The sequence below is a fragment of the Cyprinodon tularosa genome, unplaced genomic scaffold (genome assembly GCF_016077235.1).
Source record: "Cyprinodon tularosa strain WSP-4 unplaced genomic scaffold, ASM1607723v1 ctg362, whole genome shotgun sequence".
In the NCBI taxonomy this organism is placed as follows: Eukaryota; Metazoa; Chordata; class Actinopteri; order Cyprinodontiformes; family Cyprinodontidae; genus Cyprinodon; species Cyprinodon tularosa.
This window is the reverse complement of record NW_024039077.1, coordinates 785755-803138: the sequence shown is the minus strand read 5'-3', so window position 1 is coordinate 803138 and position 17384 is coordinate 785755. Positions and strand designations below refer to the sequence as shown.

The 17384-nt window shown below is 38.7% G+C and overlaps 1 protein-coding gene across 2 annotated transcripts in view; it reads left to right on the top strand.

Annotated features, from left to right (window-relative positions):
• Nucleotides 1-211: 211 nt before the first annotated feature.
• LOC119790367 (multidrug resistance-associated protein 4-like) overlaps nt 212-17384 on the top strand; it is a 70740-nt gene continuing 53567 nt past the window's right edge. The window contains exons 1-7 of one of the 2 annotated variants that reach the window (XM_038295892.1): nt 212-459; nt 1936-2046; nt 4527-4647; nt 6953-7177; nt 7279-7368; nt 7441-7604; nt 7727-7852. In XM_038295892.1, coding sequence (XP_038151820.1) covers nt 239-459; nt 1936-2046; nt 4527-4647; nt 6953-7177; nt 7279-7368; nt 7441-7604; nt 7727-7852 — 1058 coding nt within the window. In that variant the 5' untranslated portion in view covers nt 212-238. Of the gene's footprint in view, nt 460-1935; nt 2047-4526; nt 4648-6662; nt 6693-6952; nt 7178-7278; nt 7369-7440; nt 7605-7726; nt 7853-17384 lie in introns of those variants that run through there. The other variant, XM_038295893.1, reaches the window with a different exon arrangement.

Below are 17384 nucleotides of genomic sequence, written 5' to 3'. Positions count from 1 at the left end.
TGTTTACATGAAACATTTTTGATCTGATCAGGCCTTCAATCCGATTAGTTGTGTCCATGTAAACGTAGCCAATGTCAGTATTATGTGGGGAAAAAAATATTAGGGGCCACCCCTGGCCCCCCATCTAGCTCCGCCCCTGCACACCGCTCGCGCAATAGAAGCCCCAATGCCCTCGATTATTATTCATGTCATCCGATGTGTGGCCGCCATTGGCTGAAGTCGCGTCACGTGACAAGAAATGTGTAAACACCAAACACAGGAGCTGTATTTTAAACGAGAAGAAGCCGTCCGGAGCTCCAGAGCCTATCTGTGGAGCCTCCGCCTGTCCTGCGTCCGTCCGCCTGTCATCGATTCGCAGCCAGGAGCTGACAGGAGCGGCCGGAGCATGGAGATCAGGGAGAAGGGAGGCAGGACCAATCCGCTGGCGACTGCCAACTTGTTTTCACGGCTATTTCTATGGTAAGTGTTGATAAAGCAGAGCGGGCAGCGAAGCAGTGCGCGTCTGTCCAATGAGCGCCTGGATTAAACTGAGCGCTGAAAATAAACAAAACATGTTTGTTTATTTTTGCAGTCGAGCGTTACAGCAGTCCTTTTTAGTTCAGGTTTCCCACCTGTATATATATCTATATACATTACAGAAATATATATTCAAAAATTAGTATATATATATATATTATTTTTTTTTTTTTGCAGTCTCCCTTTATATGATTGTAGGCTGTTCCCACCTGCCTCATACGCTTTAACTTCTAAAGTTCATGTAAATGAAAAAAAGGAAGAGAACACTCTGTTCTGCATACAAACCACAAGGATTGACTCTAATTTTTGTTCTAAAGCTCACTAATGTGTCGCTTTTTTAATGCATGCACTTTTCCAAAAAAGTGTTTGAATTTAATAAAGACAAATCATAGCTGTAGAGTTTTCTGCATAATTTTAGTTATGCATGTTTGATAGCTTTAATGCTGTGAAAATATGTCCTCTTAGAGCTTTTTTTAGTCACAGTAAGTAATTTTAATTATAAAAAAAGACAAATCTGCCTTATGTTGCCTTTTTAAGAGAAATCTGTATATTCTGATTAAATACTTGTGTGCAGAATAGTTTTCTTTGAACATATTCACTTTAATTTTCTGTTTTGTTTTTTGCATTCTTGGGAAAATCTCTTTGCGTTGCATGTGATCATATGAAGCAGTCTGTAAAGTATTTTTGATAACTTTTTTAAAGACATTCCCTTAATAACCTGATTAATAACATCCCTCCAAAATCTTTTTACCATCAAAAGTATAATCAGTGTTCTCTTGATCATTTTCTTGCTGGATAATCTGCATTTGCTTTAGACAAAGGTCAATAATAACTGATGACCCCCTTTTTTTTTTTTTTTAATCAGTTTAGAAACGTTTATAAGTAAACTATGCCTCTTTTTCTGAGCTGCATGGTCACAGGCCACTAGGCTGAAGGTAAAGTCCCTACTCCGGCTGTTACAGAACCTCAGCAAAGAGTTATATTTTACCTATATCCAATCTCCACAGCAATCATTAGACATATCGCCATGGCAACCAGTTGTTTGGGTGGAATGTCAGAGAAAATCCCTCTGTCTTATCATGACAATCATAAAGAGGTGTAGTTTGGTCATGCTAATGGGATCTTAAGGATATAATCTGGTCAGATGAGTTTAAAATTAGGCCTTTTGTTTCGGAACAAATGTTAAAGAGATAGGTATCTAATAAACGCCTCAATGTGACGTTATAAAGATCCTTGTTAGAAGGCTTGGAATACAATATATGCTATATTTAATGCATGCACATTAAAATATGCACATCGACTTGACATATTTCACACAAAGACCCTTTAAATTAATAAAGGCTATAATTATATTAGAGTAGCTTCTATTGTAGTGGATTGATATGCACTGTTCTAACTGCATTAGTGATTCTGATTCAGCTGGCTGACCCCACTGCTGCACATGGGCCAAAAGCGGCGGCTTAATGAGAACGACATGTACAGCGTTCTGCCAGAGGATCGCTCCGAAAGCCTGGGAGAGGAACTTCAAAGGTAAACCAGTTTACTATGAGGTTTTATCTGCTTATGGTTGCAGGCATTTTACATGATTGTAATTAAGTGGGACTAGAGAGCAGGGATCTCAGCTGCTGCTTCACTCAGGTTGATCCAGATGGAAGGTTAATTCCAGCTTCCCTGATGCCATATAACCTGCCAGCCTTTGCCCCCGTTGCTCCCTTGAGATCAGAAGGAGAACTCCTTATGAAATACTGTGGTAGTGTAGCTTCAAGTGTGCACACTTTAATCCAATGCATCCTGAAAGAACATTGTTGTTTGTGTTACATCATTCTGATTCCTTGGAGGTCAATCAACATGGCCACACCTTAAATGACTTAGCGTTTAATTTTCCTCATAATATTAAAACTGGAACGCCACCAAAATTTGTCACCACAAGTTGGAACGTTAGTGCAAAAGGATTGTGCAAAATTGCAGCCTTTCAAACAGATGCTACTGCATGAATGATGGCGAAACTATCCTACTTTACAGTTTTGTCTTGCATTAGTAGTTATTTTTTAAGTATGTAGGATTAAGTCAGTTTTTCAGGTTCTACCTTTAGTGGTTTACGGGCTGATGTGTTAAGCAGCACTTTTACCATTGGGTGAACAAAATAACCTCAGCGTAATGCCACACAGCACACCCACTGTTATTGTGACTTTTTTTTTTGGTGATCCTGTTTTGCAGAAAGAAATAAAGATAATTTTCCAAACAGTCCCATACCATCAACCCGCCTCCAGCATCATAGGCAGTTCTTATAAACCCATTGCAAATTTTGGGGATTTAAAGCCAAGCCTGGATGGTTTTCTTTTGAGAAAGATTTCCTTTGCAACTGTACAAATTAAAGTAAATAGAGCATAGCAAAGATGGTTGTCACATGAACACAACCAGCTCTTGGCTGGAATTTCTACAGCTCTTTCAGTGTTGCCGTGGGCCTCTTTGGAGGCTCTTTAAATACTTTCCAACTATTCATCCTCATTAACTTTAGAACAAACGTGCAATATTTCCTTCACTTTTTAATGACCATCTCTGCTGTCTATGATGGTGTTTGTAACGTTGGACAAAAGATGTGATCGTAAAGAAACCTCTATAAATCCGCTGGTTCTGTTGTCGAGCAGACGGCATGATTTAGGAACATCGTTATTTGCTCATGCAGTGATAAATTAGATTTTATCACTCATAATTGATTTTAATGCCTGTTGTTGACTTGTGTTTGCACTACTCAAAAAGCATGTTATTCCCAACAGTTGATATATACAGCACCCACCATTACCATGGTACAGTGTTTTTAATCGTATACCCTGCAGGTTTGATTATTGCAAAGCTTTTCTCGTGGAATCAATTGAATAAATTTACAACATAGAAAGTTATAGCATTAATTCCCGGTCAGAGAATTTGGATTATTTTTTGCTAGCATATTGAAGTGAAAAATCCGACTTCTCCAGCTTGCACCAAAAATTTTCAGTTCGCCTTAAGTCTGAGCTCTGTTATGTTTGGGAAAGAAATGTCATGCTTCCTGAAGTGATCTTTTTTTTATATAATGGGAGTCTGTTAAATACGAAGTTATGGCCTGGGAGGTGAATCGTTTATCCACTATGTGAGAGTTAAACAAGAAGCTTATTGTGTCAATCTATGTTAAAACACCAATCAATGCAGCATTTTTTTTTTTTAAATGGGAAGTTTCTTCGTCTCTCCTGGCCAACTGGCCTTAATGTAGGAAATCAGTAGAGCAGCTGACTGATAGATTTAGAAACTGATATAACGTGCGATCAGATAAATTTATGGGTATATACATTTTTACCAGTTTATTTTCTTCTTGATTCCAATTCCAATGATGTAAAAGTTTTAAACTTTTCCTTGTCATCTATAGAATTGTTCACATTTGCTACCAGAATGAATCATTTTACTGTGAAAAAAAGAATATTCACATAGATAAACAGGATCACGTTGGATTTTTTCATTCAATTCATTTCAGATAATTTTTGCTGAAGTAGCCAAATAACTGTTTTGCAAAGTCTCAATTCTAATTTATGTACCATTTATTTTTTACATGGAGGGTTTAATCAAATTCTGCAAGTCAGATCCTGTACAAAACCTTTCATGTTTCTGCTTTTAATTTAATTATATCAGAACAGAGTATCCATTGCAATAAAACGAAATAATCCTTTTTTACAATGGTCCAGTCAAAGTCCAGACCTCTCACTGATTGATGTATTCTTACAGGAACTGCAAACAAATACCTTAGTTACAATGTAAACATCCCCATCGAAAGGATATCATTTTAGCTGTAGTCTGTCTGACTAAAGGTTTGCCTGGTTTACTGTTTTCTGCAGCAACATCTCGGCCAGGAACTGGATCCAAGAGAAAGAAGCTATTAATTTACACTCTTATTAACTTAAGCTCTCTAAAAAAACATGAAATGCTAATGTTTAAGATGTTTATTTTAAGTAAAATACATATAAATTTCTTTGATTCTCCAGATTTTGGGCCCAAGAGGTAAAAAAAGCTACAAAGGAACCCCGGGATCCAAAGCTGGCCAGGGTTCTCATTAAAGCCTATGGGAAATCTTATGCATTGGCCGGGCTGTATGTATTTTCAATGGTATGTTCTTCTTTATATTCATTTAATCTAATTAACATAATTATAGTTAAAAAAATATTGTATTTTATTAGTTTGCATGCTGATAAGAGGTTTGAAGAAACATTCACATGTCGTGTGCTCTGTGGTGTCACCTTTGTTTGGTTTAAAGCTTTATGACGACTCCACATATCTCACTGAAATGTCTGCGATCAACTTTATGATCAAAGAAGGATAGCTTGTGTAAATATACAGAAACATTAAAGCAATACCTGACCATCACAGTACCGCCACATTTGAATATAAAGCAGATGCAGCAGGAGGTACTGCTTCCAAAAGTCCACTTCTCTCTGAACTCTGTCTTCCAATCATATGTTTTAATCATGAACCTTGATTTTTAAGAAGCTATGGAAGCCCGTAAAGTTTGATATTTTGGTGCTTTAGTAAGTTCCTGGTTTATTTATTGTGCTGCTTTAGTAGTAACTTTGAGGGGTTGCAACACATGGGAAGGTTTATAATAATTTTTTCTCAGTTGTTGGATATTTTCTTCCATTGTTGTTTCCATAAGTCGGTATTAAAGTTATAGATTTAGCATAATTTTCTGTACAGAAAGCAACCAAACATCCATGTCCAAAAACAAAAAATGATCCTCTTTGCACACGAATCACAGGTTGCATCTCATATACATGTTTGGCTGAAGGGGTTCATTGTTTTCATGGCCTTGAATGTTCTTTGTCCAGAGTCCATTGCAGTGGGACTGCATGGTTGGGTGGAAAGGTGCTTGCATTTAGCTTCCATGCATGCACCTGGCTGCAATTGCAACTCCTATACTTCTATTTTGGAGCAAACTCTCTTAAAGGGGATTACCACCATCCAAAAAAAACAAAAACAACTTTATACAATTTTATTCTGCATACACTTTATTTTTCAGCCCTACTGACCAAGATGAACTATTTCGCTCCTCTTTTCCCCTTTCATTGACCCATTGACCAAGTCGATTTGACAGAGACCTTACTTAAAAGGAGGAACATTTGCTGATAATAACTAAATAATTTAAATAACTACTTACGGGTTACCTTGACTATAGATTCTTCTAAAAGGTTTTAGGTTAATTATACCCCCCTAATCTCCAATGTAAATTAGGACCTTTAAAGATGGAATGTAATTCCCTTTTTTTCAACTTTCATCTCCCGGAGAGAGTCGATCAGAACTGAACATTTCCCACGCATGCTTTATTATTTTCACTGCCTCCCAGTCAAAATACCTTTCAAGCCATTTTAAGAGTGAAGGCAGATTATGTTTAAAATATGTGGTATGGGAGGACAGCTAGGATTAACTATAATGCATGGCAGTCAAAGAACGATGTAGGTGGAATGTGAAATATTACTACACAGCTCTCTTAAAACCATTACTTTAAGCTTCCCATCCCATGCATCACGTATTCTTTTATAGCTCTGCCAGCCGCTTGTAAACTCCAGTGTGAGCTGACGGTTTTATAGGATTCGTTGTTAGATCGCCTATTAACTCCTGAAGAAGAAAAATGAGAAAATGTAGCTTAGAAATCTGATGTGGCTATTATTCAGAGTGCAGAAAATTGTTGAAAAATAAAAGAAATACCAAACTTCCTCCTGGATTCACAGCCTATTTTTTCTCCACAAGGGGTCAGTCACGAGATTTGAGGCTTTTTAAAGTGAACTCAGGTTAGAGAGAGTCAATGCTCCTGCAGGTTGAATAATTTTTTGCTAATTTAATGATATTTTAAATATTGAAAACGATCAGGTTTTATCTCAGGGTTGTATTTTTAAACTAAGCAGGCCACAATAGCAATAAAACTATTTGAAAAACACCTTCTGAAAGAGAACAGGAAACGTCAGTAAAGCAAGTCTGAACCTCAGGTTTCATCTTTACGTTTTTCTTTTTATTTCTTATGACTAATACCTAATATGCTTTATAGCAAAGAGTGTTTGCTATTTAGTTTACATTTAGTTTTATTAACAAAAGGATGTGAAAACCTGGATTTTATCTCCACCTTTTCTTAGCTTATCTGCTGATGCGCCAGGATTCTACTTGTGAGTCATTCATTTATTTAGCATTCTTTGTATTAGTGCTTAGATTTCTTTAAAATTAAATCTTTTAATCTGTAACATTAAAGATTAAAAGGAAAAGAAAAATGTTTTTATAGCTCTGGTACTGTATATAAAATACGTTTGGAGAAAGTGATGGAAAATGCTTTAATTGTTAATATTGAAAAGAAAAGGATCTTTTCAAATATGTTAAACCTGAAAGGTGGCAAGGTGATTTCTTATCAAGAACTGTCTTTGTCTTAAAGGAAGCCATTAAAGTTGTCCAGCCTCTTCTTCTGGGGAAAATAATCGAGTTCTTTGAGAACTATAACCAAGAGGATCGTGTCGGTCTTTACATGGCGTATGGTTATGCGGCTGCCATGTCCATCTCCACCTTCGGGCTGACCATCCTCCAACATCTTTACTACTACCAAGTGATCAGAATTGGGATGAGGGTTCGAGTGGCCATGTGTCATATGATCTTTAAGAAGGTCGGTCAAACAGTTGGAGGGTTTGAAACCTAAAAAAACGTCATAGGAAGTGTTAATGGTTGCTGTGTGTTAACATTAGAATGGTATATTTGTCTTTGCAGGCTCTTCGTCTCAGCAATGAGTCAATGGGAAGGACAACCACAGGGCAAATAGTGAACCTCCTTTCAAACGATGTCAATCGTTTTGATGAGGTAAGCTAATGCTAATCTAAATTTAGCCATATGAACTCTATGCAAGGTCATCAGGATTTACTGTGTTTGTAGATTATGCTGAATTTGCATTACCTGTGGATCGGACCTCTGCAAGCTTCGGTCATCATCATCTTCCTCTGGTATGAAATCGGCCCTTCCTGTCTGACGGGAGTGGCTGCTATCGCCCTCTTAATGCCTGTGCAGACATGGTTTGGGAAGCTTTTTGGTGTCTTCAGGTGAGAAACGGAAGCCTCGTTTTGTGACTATCTGTGTCATTTACAATTATTTTTTATTATTATGCAGATTGCGTAAAACATTTTTTTTCCCTCCGGAAACTCAAGAGCTTGTTGTTTTGCAGGAGCAAGACGGCTGTCCTTACAGACAGCAGAATCCGTATCATGAATGAAGTAGTATCTGGCATCAGAATAATTAAGATGTACGCCTGGGAGAAACCGCTGTCAGCTCTGATCACTGATGTCAGAAGGTGAGGAGGAACTTTTTAATTTGCTATGAGTAGCACATTTCAAAGACGTTTTGATTCCCCTCGGGCAGATATAAAACAAATTTTATTAGTTTAACCTCTTTTTTTTTTTTCAATGAAAAACCCTGATCTGAATGACTTAAAACTTCCATATTTATAATCTTTGATAACAAATTGATATAAATTAGCCTTACTTAAGGGGTTTTGATTTATTTATTTCATGAGATATATTTGAAATATTTTGTTATATTTCACTTTGAGTATTATGTATTTAAAGGTACTCTAGAGTTTTATTTGAAATTAAATGACACTCATTTGTGCTCATTTGTGCTTTATAATGTAACCTTCATGTATTTCTCTTAAACAGATGAGGTCACTAAAACAAAATTAAAATAAAGCCATAAGGAACCAAACTGAGGCAGAAAGAATTTGCCTCATCCCTGAATAGAAAAGTTTAAAACATTTAGATAATAATTAAAAAGTAAAAAAATAAGCTTTTTGAATCAGTGGCTCTAGCTTTAGTTAGCGAACAGGCAACAGCCTCAGCTGACATCACTGTGACTCAAAGCTCTTGCAAAGACAATTTAACTGGGGACATAGTGAAGCACAACATTACCTGAAGCATTCGATGAGGCATTTTTGCCTTATTAGCAAAGACAAAAGGAAAAATTGTCAAATCAATGAAGTTACATTTTTTTAGCAAAAACTGACAAATCAACTTAAAGGACAACTCACCCCAAAATTGAGTTTTTTCAGTAAACCAAAATAAAGTAAATTGTAAACTGTATGCATAGATGTATTTAACAGTTATAGCTGTTTCTTGCAATGCCGCTTTTGTCTGAAAAAGTCTGTGACACCAACTTACCGCTTAGGATCTGCCCCTATTCTATGGTTGCTGTTTCAGGAGACTAGGCTGCACTGGTAGCTCAGGGTGCATTCACACCAAACATGTCTGCAGCCTTAAGGCTGATTTATACTTCGAAACTAGGTTGTCTGCGTAGGTGTTGCAGTGAACAAGAAGACATCCCTGTCCCCTCTGCAGACACTCTGCTGCACCTCTCCCAAATTGTAGGTTTTCACAGACAGTGCCGCAGACAGGAGGGTGGCTCGTTTTGTTTTTATGACCGATATTGCGGAAAACAACTCGTGAAGTTGGATCGGCTAGAAGAGCGAGGTGCGTGAGAACGCTGGGACCCTTTTTCCACCTGGATCGCCGCTGTTTTTCGCCCTCATGTCCCTCTGTTGTCAGACAAACTCACCCCCACTTCCTCACCGCTTCGGCCGTATCTAGACCCACAGCGTATAGCGCAGACTACGCTTCAATACTGAGCATAACTCAAAAATGTCTGCGTCAAGCTCATTGCGACACACTGCTGTGGGTAGTGTAACCAGCCCTTTAGCAGCAACATCTATATGCAAACTGTGCAGGTAAGAGCCGTGAATGGGCATCAGTGAATTCCAACCAGTGAGAGCAGTCACTGCTAAGCTCCCTCAGTAGGCTGTTTGACAGAGCTGAGGTGTTTGTTCTCAAGCAGCGGCACTGCTGCTCTCTGCCCAGCTCGATGCAAGGAAGTACGGCCAAATCTGACCGTCATTTGGATGCAGCTCTTGATGTACCAAACTATATGCTTTTTCTTTGCTTCCGGGGCTTTTCCTTGAATTTATGATCTTGCCCAGCTGATTCAAAAGTTATTCACAGAAAAATTTAGCAGCACTCTGTAATGTTGCGTTTCAAATAAGAATGAAATTAAACATGCATCAAAGCAGCACAAACGACAGTTTTAACTGTGTTTTTCCACTTAAGTAGCACTTATAAAATAGTCTTTAATATCTCTGTAACAAAAGTACCACAAATGATAATTTAACTGTACAAACCTACGCTAAAGTAGCACTAACATACAGTCTTGCTGAGTTTGGGCGCCATCTTCACGCAGGTCAATCTGCGCCTTTTTTGTTCATGGGATCTGAAGGGAAGCCACTGTGCTTTTGATGTACTCTCTGTGGTGCTCGCAGTAATCACCTTGGACATAACATTCAGTTGTGAATGCACCCTAAGATCACGGGACAGTTTTACATTCGACTTACGGAAGCACAACTTTACCTGAAGCATTTAGTTAGCAATTTTTTTCCTTGTTACCAAACCTTAAGGTAAAGATAACAGGCTCAATTTTCCAGTTAGTGATGTTATTTATTTGCAACAACTGACAGCTCAACATTGAAGGATGACTCACCCCAAAATTGCCTTTTTTTTTTTTTTTTTGCAAGTTAACACTATACATCAATGTATTTAGCACTTGGGTGCAATTTCATAATCATTTCTTGCAATCCTGCTTTTTTCTGAAACTGTAGCAGTTGTCTGTAAAACCAACTTTCCACTCGATCTGTCCTGATTCTATAATTGATGCCTCCACAAAACCCTGCTTTAATTCCCCACACTGCTAGTGTTAATGTGCTGTCAATCCCAGCCCTCATAGTTTCACACAGTTACAACGGCTTTTAGGAAAGTTGTCAGAAACCTTTTGCAGTTGCAAAAGCTGCTGAGAGAATATAGCAGTTTAACAAGGAGATCAGAATCAGAATCAAGTTTATTGCCAAGTAGGTTTGCACTTACAAGGAATTTGACTTGGTGTTGTTGGTGCAGACAAAAAGCAAAATAAGATAGAATATATTTATATATATATATATATATATATATATATATATATATATATATATACACAGAAGCTATATACAAACGGTAGACTGTGCGTTAATGTAACGCAGAAATCCTGAATGGGGGAGAGAAACATTGTCCAGTGTCACGGGCGGCTCTTGGCCTTGTTGATAAGACCGGTAGCAGATGGGGAAAAAACTGTTTTTGTGAAGGGAGGTTCTGGTCCTGATAGACCGCAGCCTCCTGCCAGAGGGAAGTGATTGAAATAGTCTGTGACTGGGATGCGAGGGATCAGCCACAATCTTCCCTGCATGCCTCAGAGTCCTGGAGGCGTGCAGCTCCTGGAGAGATGGGAGGTTGCAGCCAATCACCTTCTCTGCAGACCGGATGACACGCTGCAGTCTGCTCTTGTCCTTAGCGGTGGCACCAGCGTACCAGATGGTGATGGAGGAAGTGAGGATGGACTCAATGATGGAGGAGTATAACTGCACCATCATTGTCCTGGGCAGGTTGGCTGCCGCAGGAAGTACATCTTCTGCTGGGCTTTTTTGGTGAGGGAGTCGATGTTCCTAGTTCCCAGGAAGCGGAAAGACTCCACAGTGTCAATGGCTGAGTCACAGAGGGTGATGGGGGTAACCGGAGGCTGCGCTCTTTCTGAAGTCCACAACCAACTCCACTGTTTTTAGAGCGTTGAGCTCCAGGTTGTTCTCCCTGCACCAGGTCACCAGTTGGTCAGCCTCCCACCTGTAGGCGGACTCGTCACCATCGGAGATCAGCCCGATGAGAGTGGTGTCGTCCGCGAACTTCAGGAGCTTGATAGACTGATGACTGGAGAAGCAGCTGTTGGTGTACAGGGAGATGGGAGTATAGCCCCATTTACACTAATTTCAATTCAATTTATTTCTATAGCACCAATTCACAACGCACGTCATCTCAAGGCACTTTACAGTTCACCAGATCATCCAGTCAAATTGATTCAAAGTTTTCTATCAAAGGAAAATCAGTTGATTGCATCGACTCATTGGCTCGAAGGCAATCCCTCACACCAAGCATGCTTGTAGAGACATTGGAGAGTAAAAACTCCTTATTAACAGAAAGAAACCTCCAGCAGAACCAGACTCGGTGTGAGCTGCCATCTGCAGAGGCCAACTACCGTTTTGAAACAATGCTGGGAACGGTCTGAGACGGGTAACCAAGATAGATGTTGAGTGTAAATGTAACGCAACTGAAGTGGACGATGCCAGGCATAACTGAACAGCACCAAATCTCGTACTAGTTCAACAGTAGGGCTCGGCACTGTTCAGTTGTGGCTCAGTTCTCTGATAACGAGCGCATGAGCAGACCACATCATCGCCTATTCACAGCTGACTCATTTTGCGGGTTTTCCAGCGTCTCTGGCTTTGTAATTGACAGATCTCTTCACCTGTTCACAACACAAACTTCTTCTCAGCCTATTAACAATAAATGAGATTAAAATGAGCGCGTTGCAGCCCGGGAACATGATCATATTGAAATTTGGGCAGGCATATAAGTTCCTGAATGTTATGGACACCTCCATTTTTTGTTTGCATAATCCCCCCCTTGACAGCTGTGGTATCATAGAACGCTGATAGGAGGCAAGGAACTGTGTTAGTATGATATTTAAATGATGGTAAGAACCAAGCTCGGCCCAGTTAACTGATCCAAGCTTGGTCCGAAATCAGCAAGGATCGGTTTCAGAGGGCTATTCTAAATGGGCCACTCGAAGAATCTTTTCATCATTTATATAGTTACAGGGCTCGATGTTAACAATCTCCCGGGGCAAGTAGTTTTTATTGTTGGGAGAGTACAAATTCCATTGCATTTGCCCGCCGGGCAAGTGCAGTGATCGCAAAAAAAAATATTTATCACTCAAAATTACTTTAAAATCACCAACATTCGCTGAAAACGACCCACAAGCCTTTCCGGCGCCATCTTTGTTGTTTTGTACACATTCTCGCGTAATTTGAAAAAGCCGCGTGATTTTCCGCTAGATGGCGTGATTCAGCTCTTGGGGAGAGAATTCTGCAGAGCAGCAGCTGGATGATGAATTTAATCTATACTATAATACACGCTAGATTAAAAATGATCAGTCAGGGATTAGGAAGATAATAATAATAACTGTATGCGCACAGTGTAAATATTTCTATCATATGGCAATCTTCTCTACAGTGGTCATACATTAAAAAATGTTCATACAAATTTTTTCTCTTACACATTGGAGTGGTGCATTTAAATGTTATAGAGCTAAACATGTTAAATTGGTGAGTAGTAGTAGTGTAAGTTTTTAACCTGTCAAGTTTTTTTTAAAGATTTTTAACATTACAATTTATATTTTTCCAAGCACACAACAGTTTAAAGCAAAGTTTAGTTTGAAAAGAATGTGCAGGAAGGATTGAAAAGCATGTTAACATGGTAATGTAGGCTTGAGTTCATTATCTGACGCATGCATATACACACCAGGAACCTGGAAACTTACTGAATCACAAAAAAAACGTTTAAAAAACAAACATGTTTCATTGAGATATATATATATATATATATATATATATATATATATATATATATATATATATATATATATATATATATATATATATATATATATATATATATATATATATATATATATATATATACAAAAATGAATATTAGGAACTATATTTATCAAACATTATACTGAGCAAGTAAAAATGGTTTCTGGGCAAATGAAATGTGAAAGTGGTAAAAATCCTTAACGTCAACCCCTGAGTTAGGATATATATTAATATTTCTGAACCACAGGGCCTTTTATGCACTATGTTTACCACACGCCTTCCTAAATAAGCAAAGCAAGCATTTGTTTCTTTTTTTGTAAGCAAACTGTGGCAAAAAAGAATAGCTTGTTATCTTGTTATCTACTTCGTGAAAAATTGGGGCAGCTGTTGATCCGTTGCAAACATGTCTGCTGACAGGCAGGATCATGTTGTTATAAAATCTGATTGTGTGGTTTGAACAAACACAAAGTAATTTACAAACTGGAGGAAAAGGTATGCTTTTGTTGTTGCTGTTGCTGCACAGGTTTTTTCTGCTGTGTCGTTGCCTGTATGTCAAGGTGGGTAATGTAGGTCAAGTCCGACCAGAACACCTTCCTTCACATTTGACCTATATCTGCTCGGCTTCTGGCTAGAGGTAATGATTAACAGATGATTTTCCTCTTATGACACTCTGATTACCTAGAATGCCCTACTATAGCTGCTGACATTGTGATTCCTGTTATCAGTCTGCAGAAAAACAATTAGGCTTCCTCTCTCTGCCTTCGGGCTTGTGAAGTTATGACCCCTTTTGACTGCTAAGTGTCTCTGAAAATTGAGCTAGTATCCATCTTTTGCAAATCACTCGAGTCAAAGTTACAGCTGCTGCTTAGAGATGCCTTAGATTGAGTTTTCTACTTGGTTTTAATCCAATTAAATACTTCTTATCCTTGTGTGGGAGGTTGCTCTGATAAAAAGGATGAATACAGTAACACATTAACACAGGGATCTAAGATTACACATCAATCTCCTGTGACATACAACTTTGAAATCAGGGATTTAAACCAATAGCTTCCTTAGTCATTTTAAATTATTATTTACTGTACAGACCAAAAGTTTAGACATGCCTTTTCAAAGAGTTTTCTTTATTTTCATTATTATGAAAATTGTAGATTCACACTGAAGGCATCAAAACTATGAATTAACCCATGTGGAATTATATACTTAACAAAAAATGTGAAACAACTGAAAATATGTCTTATTTTCTCATATGTCTTACCTTTTGCTTTGATTACTGCTTCGCACACACTTTGCTTTCTCTGGATGAGCTTCCAGAGGTCGTCACCTGAAATGGTTTTCTGATCACGTGTCCCCTGTTGGGTTTAATGGGTGGGATTTCTTGCCTTATAAATGGGGTTGGGAGCATCAGTTGTGTTGTGCAGAAGTCAGGTGGACACACAGCTGATAGTCCTACTGTTAGAATTTGTCTAAAAAAAGCAGCTAAGTAAAGAAAAATCATCATTACTTTAAGAAATGAAGTTCAGTCAGTCCGAAAAATTGGCAAAACTTTGAAAGTGTCCCCAAGTGCAGTCGCAAAAACATGAGGACCGCCCCTAGAAAGGAAGACCAAGAGTCACCTCTGCTGCGGAGGATAAGTTAATCCGAGTCACCAGCCTCAGAAATCGCAGATTAGAGAGCAGGTCAATGCCACACAGATTTCTAGCAGCAGACACATCTCTAGAACAACTGTTAAGAGGAGACTGTGTGAATCAGGCCTTCATGGTAAAATAGCTGCTAGGAAATCACTGCTAAGGACAGGAAACACGCAGAAGAGACTTGCTTGGGCTAAAGAACATGAGGAATGGACATTAGAGCAGCGGAAATCTGTGCTTTGGTCTGATGAGTCCAAATTTGAGATCCTTGTTTCCAACCATCGTGTCTTTGTGCGACGCAGAAACGGTGAAAGGATGGACTCTACATGCCTGGTTCCCACCGTGAAGCATGGAGGAGGAGGTGTGATGGTGTGGGGGTGCTTTGCTGGTGACACTGTTGGGGATTTATTCAAAATTGAAGGCATACTGAACCAGCATGGCTACCACAGCATCTTGTAGCAGCAATCTATTCCATCCGGTTTTCGTTTAGTTCGACCATTTATCTTTCAACAGGACGATGACCCCAAACACACCTCCATGCTGTGTAAGGGCTAATTGATCTAGACTGAGAGTAACAGGGTGCCACACCGGATGACCTGTCCTCCATAATCACCGGATCTGAACCCAGTGGAGATTGGTTGGAGGCGAGCTGGACCGCAGAGTGAAAGCAAAAAGGACCAACAAGTGCTAAGCATCTCTGGGAACTCCTACAAGACTGTTGGAAGACCATTTCAGATGATGACCTCTGGAAGTTCATCCAGAGAATGCCAAGAGTGTGCAAAGCAGTAATCAAAGCAAAAAGTGGCTACTTTGAAGACCTAGTTTCAGTTGCTTCCCTCTTTTTTGTTAAGTATATAATTCCACATGTGTGGAATAGTTTTGATGCCTTCAGTGTGAATCTTAAATTTTCATAGTCATGAAAAAAAAAAATTCTTTGAATGAGGAGGTGTGTCCAAACTTTTGGTCTGTACTGTATATATACCGCATTTTCTGGATTATAAGATGCCCTGGAGTACAAGTTGCACCAGCCATGAAATGCATAATAAAGAAGGAAAAGATATATATATTAGTCACACTGGAGTATAATTCGCATTTTTGGGGAAATTTATTTGATAAAATCCAGCACCAAGAAAAGACATGTCATCTTGAAAGGCAATTTAAAATAAAAATAGAATAGAGGCAACAACGGGCTGGATAATTGTACGGTATGCTTACGTTACATGACGCATAAACAACAAACTGACAACGTGCTTGGTATGTTAACATATTAAGAGTTATTCAGATGACTATAACATAAATAACATGCTAACAAGTTATCAAACCATGCCTGTCACTCCAAATGACTAAATCCAATAAAATCTTCATTCTTGGTGTCACTTTTAAACAACTCTGCTAACTCCAGGCTTTCTTTCTGCTGCTCAATTACCGTTTTCAGTTGCATATTTTTCTACTTGCGGCTTTCAATCTGCATAATTTGATTCTACTTTTCGGTGCCATTTTTGTTAAGCCCTTCTCCGATGTTTTTATAAGTTAACGCCAATGTTTAAATTATGAAAACTATAGTCCAGAAAAACGGTATTTTAACATAAGTGTGTATAACCATACAGCAGTCATTGAATTTGTTTGTTGGAAGCAAAGCTAAAATGTTTGTCTCCGCCTAAGAGAAACACCAGTTTTACTAGTAGTTAGTTAGTTAGTTAGTTAGTTGACCTTTTAGATCTTGTGAGACATTGGCTAAGGATGTCTCTTATCACAGCGGCAAGTTCTTTTTCTCTTAAGGACAAAGTATTTCTAATAGCTAATCAGTTACCATGTATCCAATCATTTAACCAGATCATATCTTGCTCACTAGAGGAGATTTTGCTCTTTAACAAAAGGTCCTGGATGGGTTTTTGAATCACAATTGTGATATAAGATTACTTCATGCTATTGATTATTCTCCAGTAGAGCAATCCTAATTTTTTTTGTAACAGTTTCTCCTATTCTTGTTGTCATAGATAAAACATATTGTCACCATGGGAAGAGAAGCTTGTAATTAAGTTGTTTGTATTTTTTTTTTATCCTATAAAAATCAGCGCTATTGATCACCCTTTAGATCTGTCATTTGTTTCCAAATCCAAATATATTTATCCTCATTGCTGGTGCAGTTTTCCTACTTCAGTTTTTCCTTTCCCCCAACTTTTTTTTAATGGAATAGATCTGTTGAGTAGCACAAGATGTTGTTATCCTAATAGATACCTAAGGCACTGACGAGACACCCTTGGGTTCTCAAGTGGGCACTCTCCTTCTTGGGTGTTTCGCTGATAGGCCCACGACATCTCCAGAGGGTTCAGCAGTGAATCCCAGCGTCCCAGGTTCACTCCCATCAACCATCACACGCTGGAGCCCCAGCCCAGGTCCTTCCTCCTGGTCCACAGCCACTGGCTCCCCTTTTCAGCGGCCTTGGAGAGATCCTTGATTGCCTGCCTGTGGGTTTTCCCTCGCAACCCCATCTCCCTGAGCATCCTAGATGTTGAGGTGGCTATAATAGAATAGAAAATAGAATAGAAAATCCCTTTATTGTCCTACAATGGGGAAATTTTGGTGTTACAGCAGCAAAAGGTTATAGCAAAGTGGTCACACAATGTGGACCTTAGAAAAGTGTATGAAAATAAACAAATAGAATATTGTATTGTACAGTGTTTTTACAATATGAATAC